The 15950-nt window shown below is 44.2% G+C and overlaps 2 protein-coding genes across 5 annotated transcripts; one reads left to right on the forward strand and one right to left on the reverse strand.

Moving 5' to 3' along the window:
* The first annotated feature begins 610 nt into the window (after positions 1-610).
* yeats2 (YEATS domain containing 2) lies at positions 611-11651 on the forward strand. Of its 3 annotated transcripts, XM_085930643.1 has the most exons (29): positions 611-797; positions 1095-1215; positions 1314-1411; positions 1571-1663; positions 1771-2001; positions 2255-2373; positions 2581-2742; positions 4203-4314; positions 4391-4435; positions 4504-4672; positions 4754-4996; positions 5115-5282; positions 5569-5660; positions 5784-5981; positions 6062-6284; positions 6365-6523; positions 6977-7092; positions 7439-7585; positions 7681-7863; positions 8080-8425; positions 8486-8620; positions 8691-8841; positions 8934-9010; positions 9105-9184; positions 9512-9716; positions 9817-10049; positions 10228-10302; positions 10443-10516; positions 10586-11651. In XM_085930643.1, the coding sequence occupies exons 2-29, from the start codon at positions 1116-1118 to the stop codon at positions 10692-10694; spliced, it is 4143 nt and encodes a 1380-aa protein (XP_085786769.1). In that variant the 5' UTR covers positions 611-797; positions 1095-1115; the 3' UTR covers positions 10695-11651. The 3 variants fall into 3 exon arrangements, with proteins under 3 accessions (XP_085786769.1, XP_085786767.1, XP_085786768.1); XM_085930641.1 differs by having other exon boundaries at positions 7681-7872; positions 10443-11651; XM_085930642.1 differs by having other exon boundaries at positions 10443-11651.
* Positions 11652-11870: 219 nt separating this feature from the next.
* map6d1 (MAP6 domain containing 1) lies at positions 11871-15561 on the reverse strand. Of its 2 annotated transcripts, XM_085930779.1 has the most exons (4): positions 15131-15561; positions 14640-14898; positions 13773-13783; positions 11871-12227 (listed from the first exon to the last, which is right to left on the reverse strand). In XM_085930779.1, exons 1-4 carry the CDS (start codon positions 15559-15561, stop codon positions 12131-12133), a joined length of 798 nt encoding a protein of 265 aa, XP_085786905.1. In that variant the 3' UTR covers positions 11871-12130. The 2 variants fall into 2 exon arrangements, with proteins under 2 accessions (XP_085786905.1, XP_085786906.1); XM_085930780.1 differs by lacking the exon at positions 13773-13783 and having other exon boundaries at positions 11871-12202.
* Positions 15562-15950: the final 389 nt, after the last annotated feature.

Below are 15950 nucleotides of genomic sequence, written 5' to 3' on the forward strand. Positions count from 1 at the left end.
ATGGCGATAGAAACCAACTTGGGTTCGTTCATTGGATGTGATTCTGATGTCATCTTGTGTGGGATAAAGTGCCTTTAAAGAATAAACCAGCAGGGGAATATTGATTTTCTTTTTATATGAACCATTACAAATGTATATTTGATGTTATATTTTACGATGCTGTTTGTTAGGATTTAGGAAAATGTTTTTGTAATGGTTGACTTGTGTACTATATCAATAAAGTTTTTTCTTTCTCTACAAAATACAGTCTGCTTTCTTATTACTACTGTTTAATTGTAAAATTAAATTAGGACAAGCAGAGATATTCAACACCAATCATACATCAAAGAAAAACAGTCAATACAGAATATTTCGCCCAAAAAAGCCATTTAAGCCATAGAATATGACATTATTTAAAATCAATTGATAATGCATGACTTTATTATTTGATGATTTAATGATTCTAATAGCTTGTGTAGCTGAGATTACACAAGACATCATTAGTTAGCTGAAACTTTTTTTATATACTTGGTTCTCAACAAAGTTTGTCATCAATAATCACCAATAAATGTTGTATTATATCCCCTTTTAAATACAGTGGTACAGCATTTGTACAATAGTGACTCCTAGTGGACGATCTGACAAACTCCCAAGGCTAGCTATCTCCAATTTAGCTTTCTTGTCCACATCGAGATTTAGCAATTTCCCCCAATACGAGTGTGAAAGATGCGAATTGTAACAGTTAAACGTCCCTGCAGCCACTGAATAAGACCTAACGCGCCGTAAAGGAACCTTCCTCCCCACAAAAAGGCTTTCTAGTAAGTTTATATCGAAGCTTACAACGCGCCTATATCGTAAAACGCCGTGCTAGCTTTCGCTACCCTGCTAGCGCCCCGTTGCTACCTGCTAGAGCAACAAGAACCTTATTGCCCAACTTTGGGCTTATGAGACATGAAAATTAGGAGTTATGTTAATATTTACATGTGCCTTTGTGTACAAGTCGTCGTGGATGTCAATTGAATCAAAACTAAACACGTGTAACATTTAAGGGGGCACCGGTATGGTCGGTTTTAAATGAAGTGACCTCGTGTTTTGTTTTGTTTTTGCTTCCTCAGGAGATTAAAAAAAAAAAAATCATGTCAGGAATTAAAAGGAAAATAGAAGATGGTGATCCCGACTATGAGGACGTTGCACTAGTCCAAAATAGTAAACGAAACAAAGCTGCAGAGTTAAATGGTAAGTCCTTAAGCACCATACACAGCACACCTGACTTTAGTCATGCAAAGTCTTGAGTAATATTTAGTATATAAAGGTTCTCTGTCTTCCTTCAATAGCTCGAGATGCAACAGTCCAGAAAATTGAAGCCATAATCACTGAGCAGTTTTCTTTGGAGATGAAGAACAAAGAGCATGAAATAGATATTATCAGTCAGGTATATTGTATTATTGTTGTATTGTCACCTCTTACTCCTGTCTCCATCTCTCCCTGTCCTCTGCATCTTCTTTTCAAACTCCACACAATACAATGTTTAAAAATTATTACTTGAATTTGAAAAAAACTAAGCAAAAACTTTCTCCCCCCCCCCCCTCAGCGACTCAATGAAGCCCGAAGGATGATGGACAAGTTGAGAGCGTGCATAGTGGCAAATTTCTATGCCACCGCTGGAATGACAAAGCTCCAGGAGGTAATTTCCTCAACTCAAATTTTAAATTTCAAACTGCAAATAACGTTGTGGTCTTTTTTTCTTTTTTTTTTTTCTACCCCCATGAACGTCTTTGTGTCTTCTTGCAGAGCTCTAAGAGTGACCCCGCAGCGCTCAACCATCCAGCCATCCGCAGATTCCTGGAGTTTCCCTCTCGTTCGTCCTCCCCTCTCAACCAGGGTTCCGAGACGCCTTCGTTGGCCCAGTCTGAGTCTGAGTCCCTCTCGCAGCACGGAGACACAACTGACAAAGATATCGAGGGAGTGTGGAAGGAAGACAGCGACAGGCATGAGCAGAGACCCGGTCGCAACACTGGAAAGGTGGACCCAGTTACTTGCATGGCTTTGGTGTACTTTTATTTTGTGATGCTTCGAGACGAAAGTTGCATCAACCTAAAGCGGTGAATCCCAATCAGGGTAGAGATTAGTCTATTGTCAGAAAATTTGATTGTTTTAATAAATGTTATATGCTTTTTCTGACATTTCTTCATGTAAAATGTGTGCCTTGACAAAGTTTAGGAAATACATGCTTTTCTTGATTTATTTGATAACATTTATGCTCTATTTCTTGCAGGACACATTTGGTGTGTCAACGATGCTGGGAAATGAACAGAGAGTGACATGCCACACAAGTGGAGACGAGGCCTCCAGACTCTATGCAAAGAAGACAATCGTTGTGGGAAATGTTTCCAAGTATGTCACGTGCTCAGTTAATTGATCATCTTACAACTTGAAATTTGGGATCCCATCTCCAAACCATACCACCTGCTCAAATTGGCCCTCAATTTAATTCAAACCATCATGTATATTTAAAAAAAAACTGACTTTATGTTTGCATGGGTGTGTAGACTTTTTAGATATGACCTACTTTGACTCGATTTTTGTGCCTCCTCCCTTTAGATATATTCCTCCCGATAAACGGGAGGAGAACGACCAGTCGACTCACAAGTGGATGGTGTACGTCAGAGGCTCCAGGAAGGAGCCCAGCATTGACCACTTTGTCAAGAAAGTCTGGTTCTTCCTGCACCCCAGCTATAAACCCAATGACCTGGTGGAAGTCAGGTTCGTGCCAATCTGTATGCCGACATTGTGTTTACTTCCAGCCCTAAATCCTTATTCCAAGTTATTAGTTTGCTCCACCCCTTTTTTTTTGTTTAACATCACCAGTTCAACAAAAGCAACTAGCTTCTTATTAAAAATATACTCTGTGACAATCTGGTGTTCATTTTAGATTGACCTGCTGTAAAAAAAAAAAAAAACATCAGCCGAAACATGACATTTAATTGAAAGGTCTTTGATGACGTAGCTTCTCTTATCTCAAACCTTCAATTACAGTTGACTGTTCAGTTTTTTCCCCCTTTTTGTACTTATGTCATGTAGGGTAGTGATGTCATACAATGACTCTTCTGTATGACTAAGCGGCCACACCTATCATCTAGAAATAACATGCAAATTTCTGGCATGTCTAAACTCAAATGTTTTGTAAAAGGAGATTTGTGTTGCCCACAAACAGTCATGTGTTAAACGCTATTGGTGTTGTTCAATATGATCTCGCTCGCCACACTGAACTTCATTTTGTTTTATATACATATTCGAACAAACTGGAAGTCATCGGTGTTATAAGACTATATTGACTTTGGTGGTTCTATTGTAGTCCTTTAAAAGAAAAAATAGATTTATTATATTGACGCACTCCCTCTTGCAGAAATTAATGTGAGTCATCTGCGGATAAACATGTAAAATGACCACTCCCTTTCACATGTATCCCTCCGAGGTTCAATCTCTTGGTAACAATGGCTAAAAGTTCCAAATGGAAAGCAGTGAGTCACACAAAACAAAGCAGTAATTATTTGAGAAGACAAAGGATTACATTTGTCATATTAGACCAGAGATGCTTTTTGCATGAATAGCACACCGCCTGCGGGCTTTGCTGTGTGTCCTTGTCATCTGTTTCAGATAAACGAACACAAACTTTGGACTGAATACTCACAGTTTGTTTGTCTTGTGTCTTTATCAGTCACATGCTCTGTTGTGCGGCAGACAAAGGCAACTTGACACTTTTTTTTTTTAAAATAAAAAATATATTTTTTTTCATTTTTTAATATTCTTATGTGACACACGATGGCGTCCCCGGTCTAGGCCGAGGATTTCATTGTGCCACGTGGCTTTTTTAATAAACTATCTATTTTCTATGTCATCAGTCTAAATCCGTCTGGACTGTTCAGCTGATAAGGTTTTTGCGTTGCTATGGGAACGGGTCACATAAGCTCTACCGTCTAGTTCCAGTTTTTCTCCTGTGCCGCGCTCCCTCTCTGCATCATTGCGGAAAAATTGTACGTACATGACATAAAGTAATCAATAACGAAAAACAAACATGATTATAATGTACTGTATTCAATACTCAGATTTAAAATTGTGACATTCCTTGCTGGGAGCTTTAGTATTTTTCCCCTTAGTCAGGGGTAAACATGAGTTTTTACAGATTTGTGCATTTGAATGATGTTTTTTGTCTCTGTTCTCAGCGAGCCTCCGTTTCATTTAACCCGTCGCGGGTGGGGTGAGTTTCCTGTAAGGATCCAGATCCACTTCAAAGACCATCGCAATAAACGCGTCGACATTATCCATCAGTTAAAGGTTAGACCGTAGTCTACTTTCAATTCACAAAAGAGATTTCAGCCTCTTCAGTGGATGATGTTTTATTTTCCTGCAGCTTGACCGAACTTACACTGGGCTGCAAACACTTGGTGCCGAAACGGTAAGCTATAATTCTTTTATTTCGTTTTTTTTTTTTTTTTGTATTCAGACAGTCTACTTTTGTTCCAGGTGGTGGATGTTGAGCTCCAAAGGAATTCTCTTGGCGAGGAATACATCTTGAAGCCATCTTCATCCAAGGTGGCCCACAGAGCAAGCAGCCCAATGACGGTCACCTCAACCTCTCAGCCTTGCGGACAATCCAGTTCGCCCATCTCGTATGAGTCCAGTTTCGACAAAGGTAAACCGAAATGAACATTTATTCACTCCAATAAGTCATCATCACATTTTCCAAAGGCTGAAACGTTTAACTTTGGCCCAGGTTCGATCAAAGCAGAGGCGGGTAGGTCAACAGGAGCTCACCGCTCGGTTCTATCAGCGGGCGAACGCACGCCGACACGACCTAAAGCCAGTGATAGGATCAGTCTGGGTTGCCACGGTAACTCGGCCTTCCAGCCCATCACAGCAAGCTGCAAGATTGTTCCCCAAAGACAACCCCCTAGCCCCGCCGAGTCTCCTGGGAAGACGTTTAAACCGATAACGATGAGCTGCAAAATTGTCTCAGGTATGTCGTCACCTGGTGATTGGTTCATTCGCTTCCATTGACAAGTCCACTTAGTAATTCATATATTTAGAATTTTTTTTTAAATATTCAAACAGCTGGTGCTCTCTCCCTCGCACAGGTTCTCCAATCTCTACGCCAAGCCACTCACCGCTGCCTCGCACGCCCACCTCCTCCACCCCTGTTCACAGCAAACAGAGTTCGTCCTCGGTGCTCAACAACCCTTACGTCATCATGGACAAGCCGGGTCAAGTGACCGGTGCGGCGTCCTCGTCGGCCGCCTCCGCAGGTAAGCTCGCCGCTTCCTACTCGCTGTGTGACGTCAACCTGCCCAAGCGGCGTCTGGGCCTCCCACGTCCAAAGTTAAAAATGGCGGACGTGCTAGTGTGGTCTAAAGCGGAACATGATAGATAGCGACTATCCTCCAGTGTATCTCTTTCTTTCCTCTTTACCATTTTTCACGGTGAGAAATAATAACACCCACTTAAAGATGCTCTACCAGGAAGAAAAAAATCTTTGAAGAAGATATCAAGAACTGCATTCTGTGACAGCTCCATGTTTTATCTTCTCCACAGGAAGCCCCTCGGCCAAACAATCTGCTGCTCAGGGAACCCGCTCTCCAGCTCCCAAAATTCACACAGGCACCCTCCTCTCATCTGGAATGAAAGTGAGTTGAATATTGATTGTTTGAAGAGTGACCTTAAATAGCCACATTCAGTTGTAAAACAATCTTTGCAGGGTCTGGCAATCCGTATTCACCTAAATGTTACCGTCATGCGTTTGTCGACAGGTTATTATTAAGCAAGAGCCAGGGGAAGTTTCAACACAGCAGCAGCAGCAGCAGCAACAGATGGCGTCGACAGTCTCTACCCAACAGCAAGCAGCTGCCACAGCGTCACATCAATTTGTTTCAGTCAAAGGTGGACACATGATCTCCATGTCAGCTCAGAAACAGACGGGAGCGGCATCTGGGGCCGCAACAAACAAGGTCGGTTTGTCTCACAATGCCATTTGTCTGTTCAAAGCCAATCGCTCCCATAAAGGTTTGGGTGTGATGTGTGTTGCTAGATGTTAGGTATTCCAGTGAGTTCAACGCTCCAGTCTGCGGTCAAACAGGTGGCCATCAGCAGCGGGCAGATTCTGGTGGCCAAGGGTAGCCCGTCTGTCTCTAAGGTGGTGGCTGGGAAGCAGGTTTTGGCTCAGGGGGTCGCAAAAGCCATTGTCAGCGGAACCACTGGCGTCTCTGGTCAGCAGGCTACGGCCAAGCCAGGTTCGAGTGGCAAGACTGGAGGTTAGAGTTCACTCAAAAAGTCCCCTCTTCAGTTTCTTTAAGTGTGTTTGAATCATCCTCTGTTTATATTTTGCACGTAGTGATGGCCACTCTTCAACTGCCTGCCAACAATCTGGCTAATCTTGCCAACTTGCCTCCGGGCACCAAGCTCTACTTGACCACCAACAGCAAGAATCCCTCAGGGAAGGGCAAGCTGCTTCTCATCCCACAGGGAGCCATCCTCCGAGCCTCCAATGCAGGTGAGACACCTTTTTTTGTCCTATTTTTGGCAATACAGACATTTACAACAGTATGTTTGGGTTCTCTCATTTCTCATACTCGCGATGACAACAATTCAAAACTGCCGAGTCAGGGTTTGCACTCCGGCCAAAAGCAATTTGCCCCTGACATTTCCTCCCCTTGTAGAAAATAAGTCACCCGTTAGTTCATGTTAGGCAAGTCATCCTAGAGGAACCAACTTCACGAATGACTACCAGTTCCAGATTCAGATACCTTTTCTTCTCCTCTGGACTTGGAGTCATTTGTGCTCATCTGTTCTTTCACATTGCAAGCTCGAGGCTTCCCTCCGCTCCGCACGTTCATTGTCAGATTGTATTGTTTTGAAATGGCTCAAATGATTGTTTTGGATGAAAAAGTAATGGGGCAAATATTTGATGAGATTTGCGCCTGCTGTGTGCTCCCGTCCAATAAAGGTCAGCAGTCTCAGAGCAGCTCGTCAGCGGGCGCTCCGACGTCCTCCGCTTCTTCATCCAGTAGTTTGCCTTCCAACCTTTCTTATACTTCTTACATCCTTAAACAGACTCCTCAGGTGGGTACAAACTCGTGACACGAGGTGAAGCTCAACAGTGCTGTTTTAGTCTATATTTCATTAGACACTAAGTCTCTGAAGGTCGGCCATCTTTCACATATTGCAGGTAGGGATGTGCTTTTTATACAGCGGCAGGACATGCAACATTCATCTCCATCCTCTCAGACATTTTATTCTCGTCCACAAATGGAGACTTTCTAAAACCGTCAAGCAGCACTTATGCCGTTTTTAGAACAGCGCTACCTCCGAATCCATAGTTTCACAGAGCTCAAGACTGCCATTTCGTCAGTGAGTGTATCACTTATTGATAATGAAATGATTCAATGTTATGAATGTTTATTTTTAGGGCACTTTTCTTGTGGGCCAACCATCACAAGGCTCAGGGAAGCAGGGGAATTCTGGTGTGGCAGCGCATGCTACGTCATCTCCATCCACCGCTCCTCAGCAGGCCATTCGGGTCACAGCCGGACAGAAGGCTGCTATTTTGGCTCAGGTAAGAGACTCTTGTCGTAGCTGCTAAAAAAGTCACAAACAATGACTAAAAACAAAAAGAAAATCTGAGCGTGTATCAAATCTCTGTTTCGTTAGATGGTTGGCGCTTCCCAGGGCGCTCAAGTCAAATTGTCAGATGGCTCTGTGAAGACAGTGACAGCGGCAGGCCATTTGTCCAAGTCGGGAATGACGACATTGAGAATGACCGGTGGAGTCATCACCGCCACTAGCGCCGCTCCCAGCTCAGTCAGCGCCGCGACAACTGGCAACCAGCAGCAGGTTAGTTCCGTGAGTCGTTTTCCTTCATCCCACTTGGATCAGCAATCCGCAGGCTCAAAGTGCAGACCCGGAGAGTGCGTGAAGCGTGTACACTAAAGTCATCAAGGAAGAAAAAGCAAATCTGACCAAGCTGCTATTTGTCATTTGTTAAAATATGACTTGAGCCATTCTTCTAACGACGTCCTAATTAACTGCCACGTACTGTGATGGGTGCAGGCTTCAGATGGTGGGAAGTCTGCCTCCCAGTACCACTCCCTTCTGATGGCAGCCAATCAAGCAGCGGTGATTAGCGCGGCTAAGAGCGCCAGTGCCGCAGGAGGCGGCAGTTTGACCAAGACCGCCGTGGCCACCTTGGTCAAAGGTGCCGCAAACTCTGCCCCAATGGCCAAAAGTGCTGCCGGTGTCAAGAGCGTCGCCGGCACGCCTGTCGTCGGCACGGCCAAAAGTGCGAGCGCGGGTGGTGTGGTGCCTAAAAGCACCTCACTGGTCACGGCAGCATCGCTAGTCAGTGGGACCACGACGCCGCCGGCGGGGGGAGGAAAGACCGCTTCGACCGTATCAGGTAGACTCAAATGAGCTCAGTAATTAGGATCATGTTGAGAACTATTCCTGTCAAAAACAGGCATGTTGAAAATCCACTCTGGAGGCTCCAACTCACAGCAGACAGTCTTGACGATCACTGCTAACCAGCTCAAGCAATTGGCAGCGTCCAGTGGCTCAGGAGCAACGCAGACCATATTCATGCCTCTCGGCAAAGGTACAATCGCTTTCCACCAAAATGGTTGCAGCGTAGATGAATGACACTCTTGTTTCTCCAATCGCTACAGTGAAGACGGAGCCCGGCGCCGGCACAGCTGTCACAGCCGGTCCGTCACCCCCGGCAACCGCCTCCATCACGACATCTGCCCACGTGCCGTCGGCGACTACCACGGTCAAACAGGAGCAAGGCGCCGATCATCTCATGCATGACCTCATCAAGTACGGACGGCTGCTTCTCTTAACGCTCGCAGTGGAAATAAAAAAAAAAAAATCTTTGTGATCATGTCAATAATGAAATGTGCTTTCTTCAGCACGGAATACATAGAGACCATGATGCAGCTGTTGACGGCTGTGGTGAAGAAGTTCCCACTCATCGTGCCGGATAAGTGTAAGGGGGCAGGGTCACATTTGGCTGAATTCCATGCTACAGACGAAAACTTTTTGAGTTGACATGTCAGTCTGCGATGTTTCTTCCCCTTTAGCCGAAGACTCGCATCCATTCTGTGCCTCTTCGACAGAACAGTATTATTCTTGGAATATTGGAAAACGCAGGGCATCAGAGGTCAGTTACTCTTTTCAGCCTGGTCCTTTTCCAGTTATTTTGCGCTGTTTCATTAAAACAACACCTTGCAATTTTTTTTTTTGGGCTGCACACTTGATTATTTTATTTTTATTTTTTTTTACTCTAGGCTGCACACTCTGAGTCAGCTCGATTTCTGCTTGCCTCATTTCTTCACATCTCCTCAGATGTGTATCCCTGCCTCATCTCCTCTTAATTGAATCATCCATCCCATACTGTAGCACGCTCTTGCCCTTGCCTCCAGTCGGGACATTTTGAAGTGCAGTTGGAAAAATAAATAAATAAATGTACACGTATGTCTGCTTGTAGCTTCAACGAGCAGTGGCCGTCAAGCGGGCCATCCAGAACGTGTTGGATCACTCGCCTCGCCTCCAGGCGCTGACGCCCCCAAAGACCAGAGAGGTAGTTCAGTGGTGTCGACAGAGGGGCTACACCCCGCCGGACCCCGAACCGCAGCACAAGAATGACGACGAGTCCATCGAGGACGTCCTCACGCAGATTGACAGCGAGCCAGGTGTGTGTGTGTGTGTGTGTGTGTGCTCGGAATGTATTGTAAAGTCGATTTCTCCATATTTGCCATCCGTTGAGAGCATCTTGAATCCATCCATCCACAGAGTGTCCCAACACGCTGAGCAGCAGCGACGAGTTGTTGCTGCGGCTGGAGCAGATGCAAGCTCTGCTGAAGACCGAACCGGAGGATGCCGACGACGAGATCGTCGACATCGTCACCGTGACGCCGCCGCCCAAAGTCAAGGTCAAAGAGGAGGAGCAGGAGACCGACACAGAGCCCAAGTTCTTGGTGGGGCCTTGCTTGGCGGCCCAATTTGTCAATGAAGCAGCTCAGCAGGTTAGGAGCATCTCGAATTGACCATTGTGCAATGGATGAAGCGGAGAAGTGGGGTGTTTTTCATTCGCGGGGTGTTTAAGAAGAAAAGTGCTCAGGTTCACAGGAGACCTGATTTGACACCCAAGAGAATTTTACCGGGAGCTTTTTCTGACTAAATGCTTGAATTTGTCTCTCGCAGATTGGGATCACCTTCCAACCCGTGGAAGTGGAGAAGAGTATTTTTGCTCCGGTGATTGAAGACATGATTGTGAAGGTCAGTCACACACACACGTTAGCGCAAGAGCCTCCCTTTTTTTTTTCCCTGCTCGGCCGGAAGAGATGAATTATACAAGATGCCCTGAGTTGCGTGTGTTTGTTCTTCCCGTGGCTAAAATGCGCGTTTGCGCGCTGCAGGCAACGGAGCAGTTGGCCAGCGACATCCTGAGAGAAGCTCTGGCCGGTGCCTTCGCCAAATCCCCTCACAACAGGTCCGTTCAAATCTTCCTTCGTGTGCATTTCACGTCGTACACGTTACATGCTCAATATTGTTTTCCCAGGGCTCCGAGAGAAATCACAGCCATGAACATCCACCAAGCCATCTGTAGCATCCCGACCTGTGACTTCCTCACCAACGCGCACATGGGCTACCTGCCCAAGGACAACTGAGGCCAGACAGCAAAGCTGGCAAGGTACCGAACCAACACTGAGAACGGGGACGAAGTACCCGGATCCACATTCCCTCCTTCCCTCCTTCCTGTCAGAAAAGTCCCCTCCTCTCCCTTGCCGATCTCATTGACTTGATCAGTTGAAGGAAGGGCTCAGCACCTTGCTGCTCCTAGATGCCACGGCAATGCTCCCGGTGGAGTCGAGTGGATCTTTTCGTTTTCCGCAGATAGTTGCACTCTCGCTTACCTCATCAGCAGATTATTTTTGTAGAATGAAAACGTTTCCTGTCACAAAGCCTGCTCACTAAACGAGGCCCGGGCCAAATGGATCATCGACCGACACTACTTTATGTATTCCCGTTCTTATGATTCACCTTCCGAGTTCCTGCTCTCCCTTTCGGCGTTCTTGGGGGAAAGCAAATCTGCTGTTGCCATGGGAACCCAGGATCTGTCATGATGAGCATCCTTTCATGTAGTACTGTACCAAGTTACCCCGAAGGCTTACGCGTTTGCGTGCGGGTTTTCTGCACACGTCGCCTTCCGAACCGTTTGATTGGCAAATTTAGTCACGTTCATCGTTATTTTGAGGACCACACGTGTCGTAGTCACAGTATTTATATCAGTTGTACGTTCGTTGTGATCAATGTGAAATGGACGCCGTTTGCAAGTCTGTTTTTATATTTTTATCCAAGATGATACCCTGACAACAGCGTGTGCGTGTGTATATGTGTGTGTGCGTGCGCGTGTGTAATGGACAGATACTGTGTTGGCAATGACGTTTAGTGTACAACTTTGCCTTTTGTATGTGTGTTACTGAACAAGTGCTGGTGTGAATGGATGTTGAGGCTATTGAACCAAACCAGAGTAGACAATAACCCCCCCCCCCCCATGTTGTTTTTACATGTTTCAGTGAAAACCAAAAATATTATCAATATTCTTGTAATAAACAAAAAAAAAAGACCCAAGCAAGTGTTGTGAAATTCTGTCATGCAAAAAAAAAAGTTGGATTTTTCTTTTGAAGTAACTCTGTTTCCATTTATTTCAATCAGCATTTCTGATTTTACTGTGAGAAATATTCAGCAAAAAAAAAATCATGGTACAAGTGCTCAGAAGAACTTAATCCTTTTTATTTCATTCACATTTATTTATTTGAACAATAAATGGACAAAATGATAGTTTTGATGTTCACTGCTAAAACCCAAGCAACATTAAGAGCAATCAGGAAATTGACTTTCAGTTTCTTGTGCTGTAAAAAACAAAAAACAAAAAAAAAAACAAGCGAGTCACTCACATGCATATTCAATTCCATTGCAACTAGAGCAGACTTTAAAGGAGGAGGGGGGGGTCACCAAGTGATGTCATCATCTTAGCTCTGCAGGGGTCTCTCCTGCCACAATCCCTTTGCATAGATTTCAGAAGACATTCTTCCGTCTAATGTTAAAAGGCTCGTGATCTACTTTGAAAAACAGCAGAAGGGTTTGGCGGCAACTTGGTCCTAACCAGATGTTCCTGTTGGGACACACACAGACCATCACTTACAAATCAGACATATTCTCCTTTTTTTCCAACAATCTTTTTGTAGTCAGAATTAGGTCAAAGTTATTTTAACCTCGTTGTTGCCGAGTCTTTTTATGTGAGCATCAGAAAGCAAGTCGTGGGGAGGCATGATAAACAGCAGAATGTGTGTTTTGTGAAAAAGAAACGACTGTGGATGCATAATGTCTTGATAAAAGAAAGAAAATAGACCCAACGCCTGCTGGAGGAATATTTTGATGAATAGGATTTTGTCGATTCAGCGTATCCAAACTCTTATGCTTTTTCCCTCTCGCCAATTTGGCACGGGATGCTCTTGTGTGTTCACGGGCAGCGTGGGAAAGGGGAAGAGGACCAAGCTAGAGGAACAATGAGAGCAAAAAAGCCTGCCGTGATGACTGCAGATAGAAGTAGAAAAGAAAATGCTGCACTGTCCCGCATGATTTCCTTTTTTTTTTTTTTTCTCAACAATTGAATTGCTTTAAAAAAAAAAAAACAGCTTGGAAACAGATTGCTTGACACGGTGCATCCCAAATGAGTTCATTTGAAATTTCATTTTGTCTTACTCATCTTTGCCCAGTGATTTTTTCTATTTAGCACACACAGAAAGTAAAAAAAAAACCATGACCGGATTTCGAAATACTTTTGAAAGGATTATGACCTATTTCCAGTTACTGTAAATTTTAGGATGAACCAAAACCATACTATTATTTTTTTACATGTGAATTTAGAGATTTCATTTGATAATGAATAGCTGCTTAATATCTTTATCATCAAGGTGAGATTTTAATTTCAGCCACTCATGTGGGACCATTTCAATTGAAGCTTTGAGTCCTGACTGTACCCCAGTTGGCAGAAGAAAGCCATGAAAACAACTTTCATAGCTGACCTCGCAAACATTCCTCCGATGATGAGGTAAGCGATGAATGCGGCCTCGTCGCCCTCACTCCGATTAATAGAGTGCGCGCACTGTCGTTGACCTCCCTCACTCTCATTTTGTCAGCACTAACATTTGATTGAACATCACAGAGAGAATTATGTGCAGTAGAAATATGGAAGGTCAACGTTTTTCCAACTTGGAGTCTGGCGGGAGTTCTGCCAATTATAGAATCGAGTATTCTAGCAATCGGATTAACTGTGATCAAATACAAAATGTTTTCTTTTTTCCAAAATAACACAAATTGTGCATGTTAGGTGGCAACATCCTTTTGGTCCATTTGGAGTTGCCATCCACAAATTCTACGCTGTCGTATTTGTGACTTTGAATGTGTGTTGAATTTATTCTTGTTTTCCAGCAATACTTCAAAATGATTGTATTAGCTCAATGAAATATGAAAAGATCCTTCACAATTTTGTGTTGCTACAAACAGCAGACCAATGTGACAGCCAACCAGTTGGGGGGGGGGGGGGGGGGCTGCTAGTTTGATCCCAATTTAATCTGGAACAATGCCCATGCACTAATGAGTCCGCCGGCTTGGCGCACAAATCCTGTCACCTTCTTATCCATTATTTCAGCTTTGTCTGGTGTTCAAATTTCAATTTGAACATACACATCTGCTTCTTTCGGGCTTTCTCATTACAGCAGGCAGCTCAAAATCAGGTCAGGATGTATTATTTGAAGCCTTCAACATTATCAGGAAGAACCATACATATAAAAAGATGGATGATAAAAATGCTATTTCAGATATGGAATATGTGCAAAATATAATGTACAATATTTAGCACAAAAGTCCTGAACAAAATACCAACATTACTTTCAAGAATTCATTTTGGCCATTCTTTTAAAAAATTCAACACTCTCAAAATTGTAATATTACACTTATGTTCTTATATAGCACAACTAAGTTATAGTTGCCATCTAGTGGCGAATATTGATATTGCAACTTCGAACTGCAATTGATGCATATTGACATATTTGCTGGGGTTTTTCCCATAAAACATACTGTCTTGAATGATATCAATGTTTTTTTTGTTTTTTTTTAAAGAAAACAGGTTTGTAAAAAAATTTCAGTCGCCCATCCCTGATGTATTATTTGTTATTATATTTTGCAATGTACTATTGCGGACAATTATGAAGTTATTTTCTGTTGAGTTTTCTGAAATGTTAGCAAATATTGCTTTACGGCACACTTGAAGAAATATCAGCTTTCTTCCTGATCTTGTCTCAAAGCCCATGCTATTGAGGTCAACCCAAATGTGTTACCTAATGTGGCCTGTTTTCAAGAGCTGGGTCGGTCACTTTGAGACACATGCTGCCTGCCTGCCTGCCACATCACTACCCTGGGGTGCCCCGACATCTTGGAGAAAAAGTCAAGATGACTTTAAACCGGACCAGCATGCCGTTTCCCAAAACTTCAAAGATGACATGTTGCAGTGACATGTTTTTGTTTTTTTGATGTCCAAGTATGCTCACCTGATCCTTTGTCAATGTGCTGAACTCAGTCTTGTCACGCTGGATGCCGTGCAGGACGAGAGCGTTGTAAGATGGGCCCACTTGCGCAGTGCTGACGGGCCGGGTGACCGAGGTGGTCTGTATTTTACCTCCCTGGTGCGGTTCTATAGAACGCTGAGCTTCAAGGCTATAAGCAGCCTGATAGCTGGTCTCAGGTGGGACGTGAGGTGCTTCTGCAGGTTCTTTCTTGTTGCTCTTCACCAATGGCCTGCTTTTTTGCCTGTGCATCAAAAGGTGATTAACCCACAAATGCTCTAGTGGATGTTTCTTGTTCTTTTTCTTGTTTTGTTTTTACTAAAAACTTGACCATAATAACCAAATTGAACTCACTTGGGCACACGAGATATTAAGACTTGAAGCAGTTCGTCTCGCTATGCCTTCCTTCCTTTCATTTTATTTCTACCAAATCGAATAGATGCAATTTGAATTGTGAAGTGCAAATTGTGTGCTACCTGTAGAAACTGCTCCTGTCCTCTTGATTCACCTCCAACCTTTCCCCCTGACTCCCCCCATTGCTGATCCAAGGGTCCTTCTTGGGAATGGGCCAGGGTTTGAAGTCCTGCTTGTACTGGGTGACGCTGGGGAAAGGTACCTCAGGGGGTTGGTAGTTCTCCCGGGGTTTATAGCTGGGCTCCCTGCGCGCCCTGAATGAGCTTCGGGTCGGAGAACCGCCAGTGTACATTGGTATAACACCGGCATCTTGCGGTCCGGTGGCCGAAGTGGCGAGCGTGGGGCAGGATACCTGCTTGGTGATTGATCGCACCTCCTGCTCGGAGATGTCCGAGTAGTTCTGGATGGTGAGTGGCACGGAAAGGTCCGATTTATCGAATTGGTTCCAGAACCGAGCCAGGCAACATACTCTGTTGATGCACGGCCAAGCCATAGCCGACCTTCTCCAACTGGTGTTCAATTGTGCAGGGATGAAAGAAGAAAAGAAAAAAGAAAAGCAAAGAATTCAAAATGAGAGAGTTGCTCCTTCTTGCTCCGCTTGTGGGGTTCTGAGAGGGTCCATGTGACAGCGGGGATCAAAAAACGCTCCTCTGACGTGCCTCCACTCTGCAGATGGATCCGTGCAAAAAATATCTCCCCTCTTTCCAAATCCGACGTTAACATTAAATTATTCTCACCCGAGTTTTGTTCACATGCCAGCCTTGGAGATCACTCTGTAATAAATCAGTCTTGCACCTGAAATGATCTTCTGCATCTCCTCACGTTACATAATTGTGATGCGGCGTCGACCAAGCATGCAGAGCAGAAAACGCAGCAATTCCT

This window comes from Syngnathus leptorhynchus, chromosome 14 (genome assembly GCF_054491065.1).
Source record: "Syngnathus leptorhynchus isolate UIUO chromosome 14, UIUO_Slep, whole genome shotgun sequence".
In the NCBI taxonomy this organism is placed as follows: Eukaryota; Metazoa; Chordata; class Actinopteri; order Syngnathiformes; family Syngnathidae; genus Syngnathus; species Syngnathus leptorhynchus.

What these genes read in the sequence shown, in the direction of transcription:
- yeats2 (XM_085930641.1), top strand. Translation starts at nt 1,116, where the DNA reads ATGTCAGGAATTAAAAGGAAAATAGAAGATGGTGATCCCGACTATGAG. An exon ending in CCGGTCGCAACACTGGAAAG is followed by an intron (nt 2,002 to 2,254) that starts GTGGACCCAGTT and finishes TATTTCTTGCAG; the next exon opens with GACACATTTGGTGTGTCAAC. An exon ending in GTTGTGGGAAATGTTTCCAA is followed by an intron (nt 2,374 to 2,580) that starts GTATGTCACGTG and finishes TCCTCCCTTTAG; the next exon opens with ATATATTCCTCCCGATAAAC.
- map6d1 (XM_085930779.1), bottom strand. Translation starts at nt 15,561, where the DNA reads ATGGCTTGGCCGTGCATCAACAGAGTATGTTGCCTGGCTCGGTTCTGG. An exon ending in GACAGGAGCAGTTTCTACAG is followed by an intron (nt 14,899 to 15,130) that starts GTAGCACACAAT and finishes TTTGATGCACAG; the next exon opens with GCAAAAAAGCAGGCCATTGG.